The sequence below is a fragment of the Penicillium nucicola genome (assembly GCF_028828085.1).
Source record: "Penicillium nucicola strain IBT 29836 chromosome Unknown utg000010l, whole genome shotgun sequence".
Classification (NCBI taxonomy): domain Eukaryota; kingdom Fungi; phylum Ascomycota; class Eurotiomycetes; order Eurotiales; family Aspergillaceae; genus Penicillium; species Penicillium nucicola.
In genome coordinates, this window is record NW_026643134.1 from 4,586,383 (window position 1) to 4,597,929 (window position 11,547).

General features: G+C 50.9%; 4 protein-coding genes across 4 annotated transcripts; 2 read left to right on the plus strand and 2 right to left on the minus strand.

The window, feature by feature from the left end:
• Positions 1-571: 571 nt before the first annotated feature.
• N7511_010303 (uncharacterized protein) lies at positions 572-1,718 on the plus strand (the record flags this gene model as incomplete). Its single annotated transcript, XM_057132680.1, has 2 exons — positions 572-678; positions 728-1,718. 2 exons carry the CDS (start codon positions 572-574, stop codon positions 1,716-1,718), a joined length of 1,098 nt encoding a protein of 365 aa, XP_056980668.1.
• A 662-nt stretch (positions 1,719-2,380) lies between these two features.
• On the plus strand, positions 2,381-3,589 carry N7511_010304 (bZIP transcription factor; the record flags this gene model as incomplete). Its single annotated transcript, XM_057132681.1, has 2 exons — positions 2,381-2,621; positions 2,991-3,589. 2 exons carry the CDS (start codon positions 2,381-2,383, stop codon positions 3,587-3,589), a joined length of 840 nt encoding a protein of 279 aa, XP_056980669.1.
• Positions 3,590-5,294: 1,705 nt separating this feature from the next.
• On the minus strand, positions 5,295-6,642 carry N7511_010305 (Eisosome component PIL1/LSP1 family protein; the record flags this gene model as incomplete). The annotated part of the gene is made up of 4 exons (XM_057132682.1): positions 5,295-5,899; positions 5,948-6,131; positions 6,202-6,335; positions 6,525-6,642. The coding sequence occupies 4 exons, from the start codon at positions 6,640-6,642 to the stop codon at positions 5,295-5,297; spliced, it is 1,041 nt and encodes a 346-aa protein (XP_056980670.1).
• Positions 6,643-7,842: 1,200 nt separating this feature from the next.
• On the minus strand, positions 7,843-11,211 carry N7511_010306 (ssDNA endodeoxyribonuclease RAD2; the record flags this gene model as incomplete). The annotated part of the gene is made up of 1 exon (XM_057132683.1): positions 7,843-11,211. The coding sequence occupies one exon, from the start codon at positions 11,209-11,211 to the stop codon at positions 7,843-7,845; it is 3,369 nt and encodes a 1,122-aa protein (XP_056980671.1).
• Between the last annotated feature and the right edge of the window lie 336 nt (positions 11,212-11,547).

The following is an 11,547-nucleotide window of genomic DNA, read 5'->3' on the forward strand; positions in this document are numbered from 1 at the left end:
TTGGCGCTTCAGGGTGGTTTGGGGGGTGATGTGTTTGATGCCAAGGTGAAAAAGGGCTGAATAATCCAGACGTCGGAAGTCGGAGTTGCCGTTTCCCGTTTCCGTTTGGTGATGCTCGGAGATCGGAGTTGGACTTCATTGTATGCGGGGATCAACGTGCACGTTATGTGGTAGCAGGGAGTTGTGAGGCATGAAAACAGGAGCAATGATATATGGTTTGATTTTAGATATGGAAAAGTTAGTTATGCTTAAATTCTCACTGACCCTTCCCAAGGTTGCAGGCGTGATACTCCAATATAAGCACGTTTTTGGTTGAAGATCCTGGACTCTTCTAGTTCCCACCAACGATCTTTCTAGGGTCAGGGGAATGATAAGCTTAAATCATATACAGTACTGTTCAGGAGTCGGCCAAGACAGCCTCTCGACGACCCATGGACGTTATCAAACCCGGGTATGGGGACCAGTCAGGATTCCGCTGACAAATGATCCCCGCAGCTCCAAAGATAATCAATACATACAAGTACGGACGAGGTGTCCGACAGATGGACTATGAACTACTCAATCACGTACTATGAGACCTACCGTGGGAATCATCTCCATCGGCGAGATGGGCCTGGGCATGGCCCGACTCCTCAAAGCCCACGACTACCGAGTGGTTACAGTGACAGAAGGACGAAGGTGAAGAGCCCTCGAACAGACCGGAAGAAAAAAAGACTGACAGGACCAGTGAGCACACTCTCGCACGAATCCATTCTGCGGGCATCGAGACCCTCGCTTCAGATGACGACCTGGTGATCCAAGCCGACTACATCCTCTCGATAGTACCGCCGAAGAACGCTATGGAGATGGCGCAACGCATCGCCCAAGCGTATGCATATAGTACCTCGCCACAGGGCCAGACCGAAACGGCAGATGGGGCAGGTCGCCGGCCGAAACGAAACGAACTATACTACCTCGAGCTCAATGCCGTTCCGGCGCGTCAGGCCGCGGAGATGGCAAACCTTTTCGACGCCCACGAAATGAAGATCTCGGATGACCCCGACGAGTCATGCACGTCGGGTTGCCACTTCCTCGATGGCGGAATCATTGGCGGACCACCGCAAAGCACGCCAGATGGGGCGTGGACCAAGCCTAGCGTGGTGCTTTCGGGCGCGGTGGATATGCATCGGGCCCCTGCCTTTGAAGCACTGGCAGATGTCTTGAATTTGCAGCTGGTCTCGGCGCAGATTGGAGCCGCGAAAACTCTTAAGCTGTCTTTTAGCGCGCTCACCAAAGGGCTTACTGCCCTGTCGATTATGTCTTTCTCCACTGCGCAGACGGCGTCGATGCTGCCGCAGCTCTTAGCCTTGTTGGAGACCCATTCGCCCCGAACGGCGGCATTGGCGACTCATGGCGTTATTGGGATGAGTCCCAAGGCGTACCGCTGGGAGGATGAGATGCGTGGGATTGGGGAGATGTTGGAGAGTGTGGGTGGGTGGCATGTTGGCGGATCGGTTTATGGGGGGATTGCTGAGGTCTATCGGACCATTGCGGAGGATACGTTATTAGGCCAGGAACGAACCGAACATCGTGTACGCGGAATGACGGTTGACGATGCCGCTCGGATCATTGCTTCACGGGAGGGTATGTCATCGAGCTGCGTAGGAGGGACGATCCCGGAGAGTAACGAGTCGCCCATGCCAAGCCTCGGGGATGGGAATGGGTCCGCGTCATCCTGACCGGTGGAGAGGAGAGAAACAGAGCGAGAGAGTGGAGAGAGCTGGGGGGATACCCCTAAGTGTAAAGCTTCATTTTCTCTTTCTCTCTTTTGATTTCTTATGTTATGATCCCTTGTACACTTATACTTTATACTATTTTCCACTATTCTGCTTCGACACCTCTACTCTATACTACCATCCCCTCTATACTCCCACGCCAAAGCGGTGAATCTCCAGCGAACCACAGGCCGCGATCACGACATTTCCCCATCTGATCAGATCATCGACTAGGGCCATCGTGCCTTCCCCCTTTCCAGCCGGTTTCGATGATTCGTGGCTTCAACTCTTAATGTGAAGGACGGTTGGTCGGATTAAGTCATTGTGGCCGAGATCTGGTTCTTTTTTTCGACTTTCTGTTAGCTAACGCCTACCTGAGGCCCCCCCGGACTTATTGGGGTTGGAGATTATTATTCTTCGTCCTTTTTACGACGCCTCTGATTGCCTCTCGCGTGGTGTCCACCCCCCGTTTCCTCGGAATTAAAAATTTAAGTCAGAGAAAAGAAACAGAGAGAGAGAAAAAAAAAGAAGGAAAAAAAAATACCAAAACCATACCGCCCCTCTTAACCCTAAAGGCCGAGGTATTCGATTCTCCATTCTGACTTCTCCTTCCCTCATCCTTCAACATGCCGGGGGAACCAAGTGGCTTTGACAAGATTGACAACTTCAATTTCTTGATGTCGCGCCACGATCCCGCAGCCAAGACTCGTCATTATTCCTTTGATGCTGATGCTGGGCTGGTCCCTTATGGCAACGTCAGTATGGATTACGATCAGACCGAGGGCATGGGTGGCCTCTCAGTCAGCTCCTACGATAGTATAGACGATGACCGCAGTTCTCTCGATCTCCGAGGGTATCCCTATCACGGTACGTTCAAGCTTTGACTGGCCCCAACGGTTGCATTTGTTACGCCATATGCAATGGCGGTCGAACTCTTTTGACCCTTGGGACCTATCTCATTTTTTTGCTCTCGTGTCTGCATGCCGGTCCAATCTTTGCATCGGGCTTGAAACAGCCCGGGCTGTTTCGATTCCGCTGGTTTCACCAGGAACACTGCCCTTGACCTTTAAATCCGTGCCTCTTTGACTGTTTATATGCAATATACCCCACGGGCTGCTGCATTGGAAAGATCACCGTCGGTGTTCCCCAAGCACGCAATCCGGCCAGCATATGACTATCACCCTGACCCTGTCCGAGCTGTTTTCCCTTCGATTTATACATGCACACCCTCAATAGGGCTTCCTTCGGGACTCTCGCTTACTCCTTCTACAGCTCCTGGCGAGAAAAACATCAACTACGGCCTCCCTGAGCACATGATGCCCTATTCAGCTCACTCCATCTATCCCCCAGTGCCCTTTGCGCCCGATGAACTGGGCCATGCACCGGGGGCTCTCACTCCATCGGATGTCTCGTCGTCCATCTCCCCGCCCAACGGCCAGATGGGCAACACCAAATATAGCACCTCCATCTCGGGAGACCGCATCGCCGCTGCCCTTGACCAAGAAGAGGGCGTCCGCGGTGCGGCCGAAGAGGACCGCCGCCGCCGCAACACGGCCGCCAGTGCTCGCTTCCGCATGAAAAAGAAGCAGCGGGAACAGGTCCTGGAACGGACCGTTCGCGAAACCACCGAGAAGAACGCTTCTCTCGAGGCTCGGGTCGCTCAGCTCGAGATGGAGAATCGGTGGTTGAAGAACCTCCTCACCGAGAAACACGATACCGGCTCTCGTCCGCCTCCCCCCAAGGACAGCTCGGCGCTCGACCAAAAAGCGGCGCCCATCAACTCCAGGCAAAAACATATCCAGCCCAAGAAAAAGGGCGTCGGCACTCAAGAGTGAGCACTCAATCGAAGTTGTGCTTGATTGTTTGGTCGTTGTTTTGCCTTGATTTCGTGTATCATCTCAGCCGCGGGCTCTCTCCAGCGTCCGCTTGAACCGGCATTTTCTTTATCTATTCTTGATCTGTTGTTTTTTTTTCTGTCCGTTCTACTCGTTTTGCTATTTTGTCTGCTGTCCTCCATCCCACCTACCCACCTCTCTCGAAAAGACAGGCTCCAAAGGTCATGATGGAAAAGGACTGAGCGAAAGTAGACCCAATGACGATGTCACGACCCTTCTCTTTCTTTCGTTCTGCCCACGCGTGCTTCTCCCGACCGTGGCTTTTTCGACTTCTAGGGATAGTCTTTGCTTCGCACTTTCAGATCTGCTCTGTGCTCTTGATCCTCTCCTCTCCTCTTTCTCCGCTATCCTCCAGGGCTTATACTCATTACCTCCTGCCCATCCTCCCGTTTCTCCTATACTAGACTCTACTCTACTCCCTTCCTTCCCTTTCTTATACCTCCGTCAGATCGTGTGTGCGTGCAGCAAAGGCTTGCTTTATTTTGCGTTTCGTTTGATTCCCTTTCCGCTGACCGGAAAGAGCGGATGAGTTGGCGAGTGGTGTTGAGGATTCGACTCGGGGAATTCGAATCTGGCTCTATTGCATTAGTTTGTTTCTTGCTTTTCTGGATTTGCCTTGCTTTGCTATATGAGATTTGGTTTTTGCTTGTCTTCTTGCTTCGTGATTTTATATACTACAGAACAGCTACAATACAGCTACATGGTACTCTTGCTTTTCACTATCATCTCTCGGCATATGGGATTTGGAATGGCGGATTGAATTGTCCGCATAATGTAGAAATGGCCAAGAAACGCAGTAAATGACGAACTCGAACGTATCAAGACGCAAGACCGCCTCCATGTGGCGTGCTCCGGTGCAACAAATTGCCTCATTTAGACCCGATCTCACTGGACGTTGCGATCGGTCTTGGCCCGGGGTAAGGGTCTTTCTCCACAGTGCCGTGCTGGATTCACATGTTCATTGCCACCTGATCTACTGCATGCACATGCACAATCACAGCATCTCTACAGAATTGGAACTACAGTACTGTACTTCTAGATCTACCTTCAGTTGGAGAATGAGCAAATCATCAATCGAGGAAATTCATTAAAACACCCACTTAATTACCCAGAACCAAAACAGACATATCATAACGGTTGAGCCGAACCAACAAAAGAAAAGACCGGAAACAAGAACCAACACAAACACGAAAACAATCCAACTTGAGATGGTATTACATCGATTAGAGGGGGAAGGAAAAGAGCACACGACAAGAGCAGACATGAAACCAACCCCCCCAAAATCCCAATTGGAAATCCGTGGAACAGGACAGGAACCAAGCCCTGACCCACCGGGAAAAGTGGAACAGAAGCCAGAACAATCCGTGGGCGTGAGATCACGACAGATGGGAAGAACTTTCGAAAGAAGAGAATTATATGCGGACATCCACGTCATTTGTGTTCTGCCCGGAAATCCATGGATAACACCGGGAAAGCACACTGTCGGATATTGAAAGGGCGAGGGGGGATTTTCGACAAGTGAAAGGAGAGATCGAAAGCAAAGGAGAGCAAGAGAGAGAGAATGAAGTCCCGTCTCACTCCCATTTAATCAGCCGTCATTGAGAGAAGAGACGACCTCTTCTATCTCCATTTCTCGAATAATCCCTTAAGCAGCGATGGGCTCGCGCTCTTCCTCGCGGCCTCGGGCCTCGCCTTCAATGGTGCTGACGCCATCTTCACCATCTTCATAGTTGGGGTGCTGGTCAGCAGGGAGCCAGGAGTCGCGGTCACCGGCCAAGGGCTGATCCTGCGAAGAGAGGTCGACACCGTCACGGTTCTTGCTCAGGTTGGTGCGGTGGCGCTGGGAGAGGGTACGCGAGCGCGTGGACAGGCTGGACTTGACGACTGCCTTGGAGCTGACCCAGTTGCTGAGGGCGTCCTCGCAGTCTTGAATGATGGCCTTGCTAGCGTCGTAGCCATCGTACGCGTGGCGAGTCTCGCCCGGGGTGACGGGGGTGTCGTCGATCAGGTCCAGAAGGTGCTTGCCGTAGCCGGCGACGATGGCGACCTTCTCGCAGTGCTCGCGGAGGGCGTCGAACTGGTACTGGAAGGCGGCCTTGACCTTCTCGCGGGTGATGTTGGACAGCTGGGCCTCGGCAACGAGCGACTCGGCTTCGGCGCGAACGAGCTCCTGCTCCAAGACGACGATGCGAGGGGAGTTAGGGTCCTTGTACTTCAGCTTGGCGATCTCGTCGGTGATCTTTTGTTTGCCTGGAGATGTGTTAGTGGTGGTTGGGGGTGGGTCGGTGGGGATCTTACGGTCTCGGCTGGGCTGTACGGAGGCCTCGATATTACGGATGCTCTTGATGGTCACTCGATACTGGTCGTAGCGGTCGACAAAGAGATCCTCTAGTTCGCCGATCTCGTAGATCAGCACTCCGAGCTTGTCCGTCACATCCGACACATCCTCATCGCAGGCTTCACCCCAGATGGAGAGTTGTTGCTACAGCGACCAGATTAGCTTCCAATTTCCAACTTTTATGACATTTTTTTTCCTTGGATAGAGAACATACAGCGACCTCCATGCGCTCTCGCGCGACGAGCTCCATGCTACGCATAACGTTCTTCTCCATCTTGACAAGCTGGGACAACTTCTTGGCAAGATCGGGACCGAAGGCGCCAGCGGCGTTCTTACGGAAGGCATGTCCTGATCGCAATATGTCAGCAAACTACTTTCTTTCCATAGCAATTGGCATCGGCATGGACTGGTGATCGCGATTCCGCTGGCCACGTTGGGCCGAGATTGAGGAATGAGGATCGGTGCCCGATTAGGCAGCCTTGAACTCCAAGTTCTCGTCGAAATCGCCATGACCAGTCGCAATTGTATGGCACTCACCGATGCCGCCTTTCCCTAACCATCTCCCGGTCTTGGTTGTGGACAATGGTGGTGGTGGGCTCTCGATCTGCGACGCGGTCGGAACCCGCGACTGGCGCATAGAGTAGGTACGATGCATGGTGATCGGTAGGGGTGAGAGAAGAGAGGAAAATAGAAATTCAAGGTTCCTGACCAGAGAAGTTAATGAGAAAAGAGTTTTTCCAGTGCCTTGCGCAGTAGTGACGTGAGATGAGAAGAGGGGAGGAGATTTAGAGTCAACACGTACTTGAAGCGGAATGCGACGGAAGGTGTGAGCTGCAAGCGGATCGACACAGGGGAAAGATATACTTGACAGCTGTGGGTTGGGGATTTTCTGCAGGAAGAAGTTCTCCTGAGGGGGGAGCTTTTCGGTGACGTCGACAATTCTGCCCAGCAACGAGAAGCAAGGCTGATTCAATTGGATGAGACCGGGATTGGCGGATCTCAGCCTCTGAAAGGTAAAAGGCACACTAGAGACCCAACTATTCACAATTCGGCAGTCAAGGCAGCTAAGAGCCAATAGCGTCGATCGTCTTGAAGTTGCATTTTTCAGATTCTCACGATCGCCGACGTCATTGATTTGCTGATGTCACCCTCGTGACTTGCTCGTGACTTGTCCGTGGCTTGTACCTGCGCAAACTCTGTCGTGGCATCATTGACTTTTCAAGTCCAGCATCACATTCTATGCAGGATATGGACCAGATCCACACAGTATCTAACAGAAGTTTTTTGACTCCCCTGGCCTGAGGTGCCTGTCCAGCTTAGGTGGATCTGGAGCTCGAAGCTTGGTACGCTAATCAGCCACAATCCCCTTCGTCGGGTCTCCAGCAAGATCTATATCTTCTTCTTCTAGAGATATAGGGCTATCATAGTTAGATCAAAGCCCTATGAACTATCAACAACGGAGGTGTCTCTCCAAGTGTCTTTCCTATGGACATTTGCATTCATAACGTACGTGTACTCGGAGCACCGAATGTAACACCTCTACAGTCCCACAAGTTCCACTGATCGCTATGATCTCCTGGAACGCCTGTTCGCTGGGGAACCATGTGGTCCAGTCATATTTCGAATCAGCCTAGAAGCCCTCTAGAAGCGAGGAACATACCAGTCGAAATCAATGTAAACCACGGCTAACTTTAATCGAACCAGAAGTATTCTTATTTTTTTGACGGAAAAAGGCAGCGAGAAGTGAAATAAGTAGATGAGAAATAATGCAAATACAAGAAGTGTAATAATGCTGCTTGTTCTTGTCGTAACCTAGATTATTTCTATGGACTAGTTATCCAATATCCCCTTCAGCTCAGGACTCTACACGAGTCTTTCGCTTCTTACTCGTTCCAGATTTAGCCTGGGTGGATGATGCCCCCCGCTTAGTTTTCTTTTGCGAACTGGTGGCTTCTTCGCCATTTCCTTCCGTGGCTGGTGACTCATCACCAGGCAAGATCTGGCCTCCTTGAGCCTCTTGTCGTAGTCGACCGAACGCCTTTTCCATGCGGCTAGGCCCACTTGATCGAACACGAGGCGCAAACGCACCTGCACCTTGTGGACCTGCCATGAACTGTGTGATATTGGACTGTGTGCCCTCCTGATCTCGACGATTCATATCACGAATGACGGGGACCAAAACCTCATCTGTGCGCTCTTGGCTCCAGCCGATGGTGGACATGAGAAAGTGCCTCAAACCGTTCAAGTCGGGTACACCCCATTGAAATTGAGAGGGGTCCGCATCAACCTCAGGTTCCAAATAGGCAGTGTCAACTCGAGTATCAGGGAATGAGGGCGGAAGGAAGATCTTGGATGCCTTTTTTCGGAATTTCTTCCGAAAGGCGAGATGAACGTCGTCAGGTTTGTTTGCGCCCATTTGCACTTCTGTCCACCAGTCGCGGAACTCCTCGAGGTTGGAGAATTCAGTAATGATCTCCAGGGCCGTGACAGGACCAATGCCAGGGATTCCCTCGGTGTAATCGCTACCTAACAGATGAGCAAAGCTGATGAGCTTTTGTCGATGAAGGGCATATTCCTTCTCTAAGTCTGATGCTAGGTAGCATTCCACGAATTTGCTTTGACTGAACATATTTTTATAGACTCGTGTTCCACCGAAAAGGAAGATATCGCTATCGTCCGTGACAATGCCATCAACAAGACCTAGCGAGACCAATTCAGCGCACTGCGCCTCAGCTTCCATCGGCGCAGTGATGTAGGGTAACCCAAAGAGAGTCAACAGCTGCTGACATTCATTGATCATTATAGTGGTCACCTCATCTGCATCACGACGTTCATTTCTTTGTTGATTGCGTAGCTGTTTCAGTTCTTGCTCAAAATCAAATGCATTTTGCATAGGAACAACATTATTTAGAGTTTGGGTGAACCGAGCATGCTCTTCGCCTTCGGCTGCAAGCTGTTTGAAGAGATCTTCATCTTCTGGGTCACTGTAATCGCCTTGATCTTCAGCAAAGGCCTCTGGTTGCTCAACATCGTCAAAAGGCTGGGGTCGGGGCTGGACCTCGTGGGATACAACAGTAATCTCAGGGCCGTTTGTCTGTGGCTGCGTAATCACATCCTCGAATTCAGGTGACGGAGAAGGCTCACTAGGGAGTGGTATCTCTGAGGTTTTTGCTTCGGGTACGGGCACCGATTCTTGATGTTGCTCTTTGGCAATGTCGAGTGGCGCTTCATCATCTTTCGTATTGGGTTGGGTTGATTCATTGGATGGCTCATCATCGACCTCGCGGTAAAGCTTTGCAATTTGTTCATCGGAGATTGGTTCAAGCTTTCTTTCTTCATTGTCGACTATTCCCTCTGAACCCTCTAGATCAACAACCTCCTTGGTGTCGGATATTTGATCGACATCAATTATCTCTGGCGAGCGACGGTTGGAAAGAAACAAATGATCCGGTGCCGCCAGTTTCTCTTCTTCTTTGGGGTCTTCGATGGGATCAACGATAAAATCTTGGTTCAAGCGCTCGCCAGCGAACCAGGGAGGAAGCGGGTCTGCCTGTTTAGGTTTCTGTGTGGATTCCTTTACGAAGCCACCTGCGCTTTCATCTGCCTCAATATCTTTACCAGTGTCTTTTGTGGCTTTCGTGAGCTTGATAGACTCGAATGGAAGAGGACCACCGAATGGATTTGACGGCTGAGGGGCCTTCTTTGTGACTTTGGTTTTGGCGACAGCAGTCGCAAAATCCATTCCATCGTCGCTTTCAGAATCGGGGTCTGGCATCGTCATATCATAAGAAGGGGCTCGCTCGGCAGGTCGATTGATGGAAATTTCTGGCACAATTTCATCATGGTTGGTATCTGGTTGCAATGAAAGAGCAATGGCTTGTTCAAGGTCGTCATCATCATCACCATTAAAATAGTCGTCAGTGTCGTTGTTCTGCTGCTGGGCACCGATGTTTCCATCGGCCTGGACAAATAGCGAATCATCATCTACTGCTTGGATTTGGCGGTCATTCACTGGCTGATGCAGCGCAGTCCGACGTGATTCAGCTATAGCTCTTTGAATGTCAAAGTCCTCGTCGCGTTGATGCTGAAGAGATCGATCAAATGCACCATCTTGGAGGAAAGGAAGTTTAGGAAGTCGATTGAGACCCTCGATTGGTACATCCTCGAAGTCGTCATCATCTGACTCCTCATTTTCCGAGGACAATATCTCAGGCCGATCAAGATCGATGGGTTTTTCCTCATCACCCTCTTTATTTCCAACAACACCCAGCACCCAGCCACCCACATGGTCATGATCCTTGACAAGCACATATTCTCTACCGCGTTCTCCCGCAACACGCTGCCCAGATTTGTAAAATGCTTCCTCGCCATTCATACCACTTATGTTCATTAGTCGCTGAGTAAGATCATTGCGCTCCGCAACTCGGTCGATCTGGAATCTTGAGAATGCCATGCGGTCAGGAAACATGGTATCTAGCTGCTCTTTGGAGTAGCCCATACGCAGCCGACTTCTCAATCTTGCGGCGTTCAAGATGTTGTACCGATCAGTCGCGGGCAAACTGAGGAAGAATGAACTATCGAAGTCAATCTTGGAAAAGTCATAAAGATTGATATCTTGGCCTTGGTGGAAATGTCGAGCATATTCCTCCAGCTCTTCTTGTGACATGATACGCGGGTCATTTGGTGCGCCCATATCCTGGAGCGAAACGTCCAGGTTCGGTAAGTGGTAGGCATCCTTTTTCTTGAAACGTCGAGTTTGTTGCCTTTCTTTCTCAGTCATGAACGCCTCATCTGCATAGACTGGTGCATCCGTCACCTCTTCCTCTTCTTGTCTCCGGTTCTTATTGCGTCGGCGAGTTTCTTCTTCTTCGGCGCTCCTTTGCATTTGTACTGCGAGCAACTTCCCCGCTGTCCTCACAGCATCTTCTCTGTGACCTTCGCGTCTTTTCTTCCGGCCTGCAATCGTCTGTCTCTTCATGACCGGGGCGCCGCCATCAAAGACGAACACGGGTCGGATGCCGAAGAACAGAAGCTTGCATATCCGACGGAAGAATCCGACAATGTGGGAGTTTCGCAGCGCATTTCCTTCTTTGTCTCGCACCGCTTTTAGGAACTGGTAGATCCAAATTGACGCGTCCACTGCGAGGCGTCTCTTGTTAAGCGTCTCGAGTTTGATAGGACGAGCGCAGGGCTGCACGACCGTCCAGAGGCCGGTGACACCCATTACAGGTCAGGGGGATGTGAGATCATAAATCCGCAGAATAATAATGCTGCATTTTAAAATCAAGTCCACGCGTAGCAAACCCCGATGCTCATGAGTGGAAATGCGAAACAGGACTCGATCAGTGACGTCCACGGGTCAGATTCCAGCGTCATGTACTGCCTCAGGCATCAATGCAGTCGCGAGATCACGTGTGTAATATCACCACATCTGGACTAGCGTTGTGTATTATGTAATCCATTTGGAGATCGAAAAAGTAACGTTAGTGGGCTTTTTTGGTTTGGTGGGATGTACTCTTGATCGGATAATCCAATTGAAAGAGTTTATGGTGAATTCCTC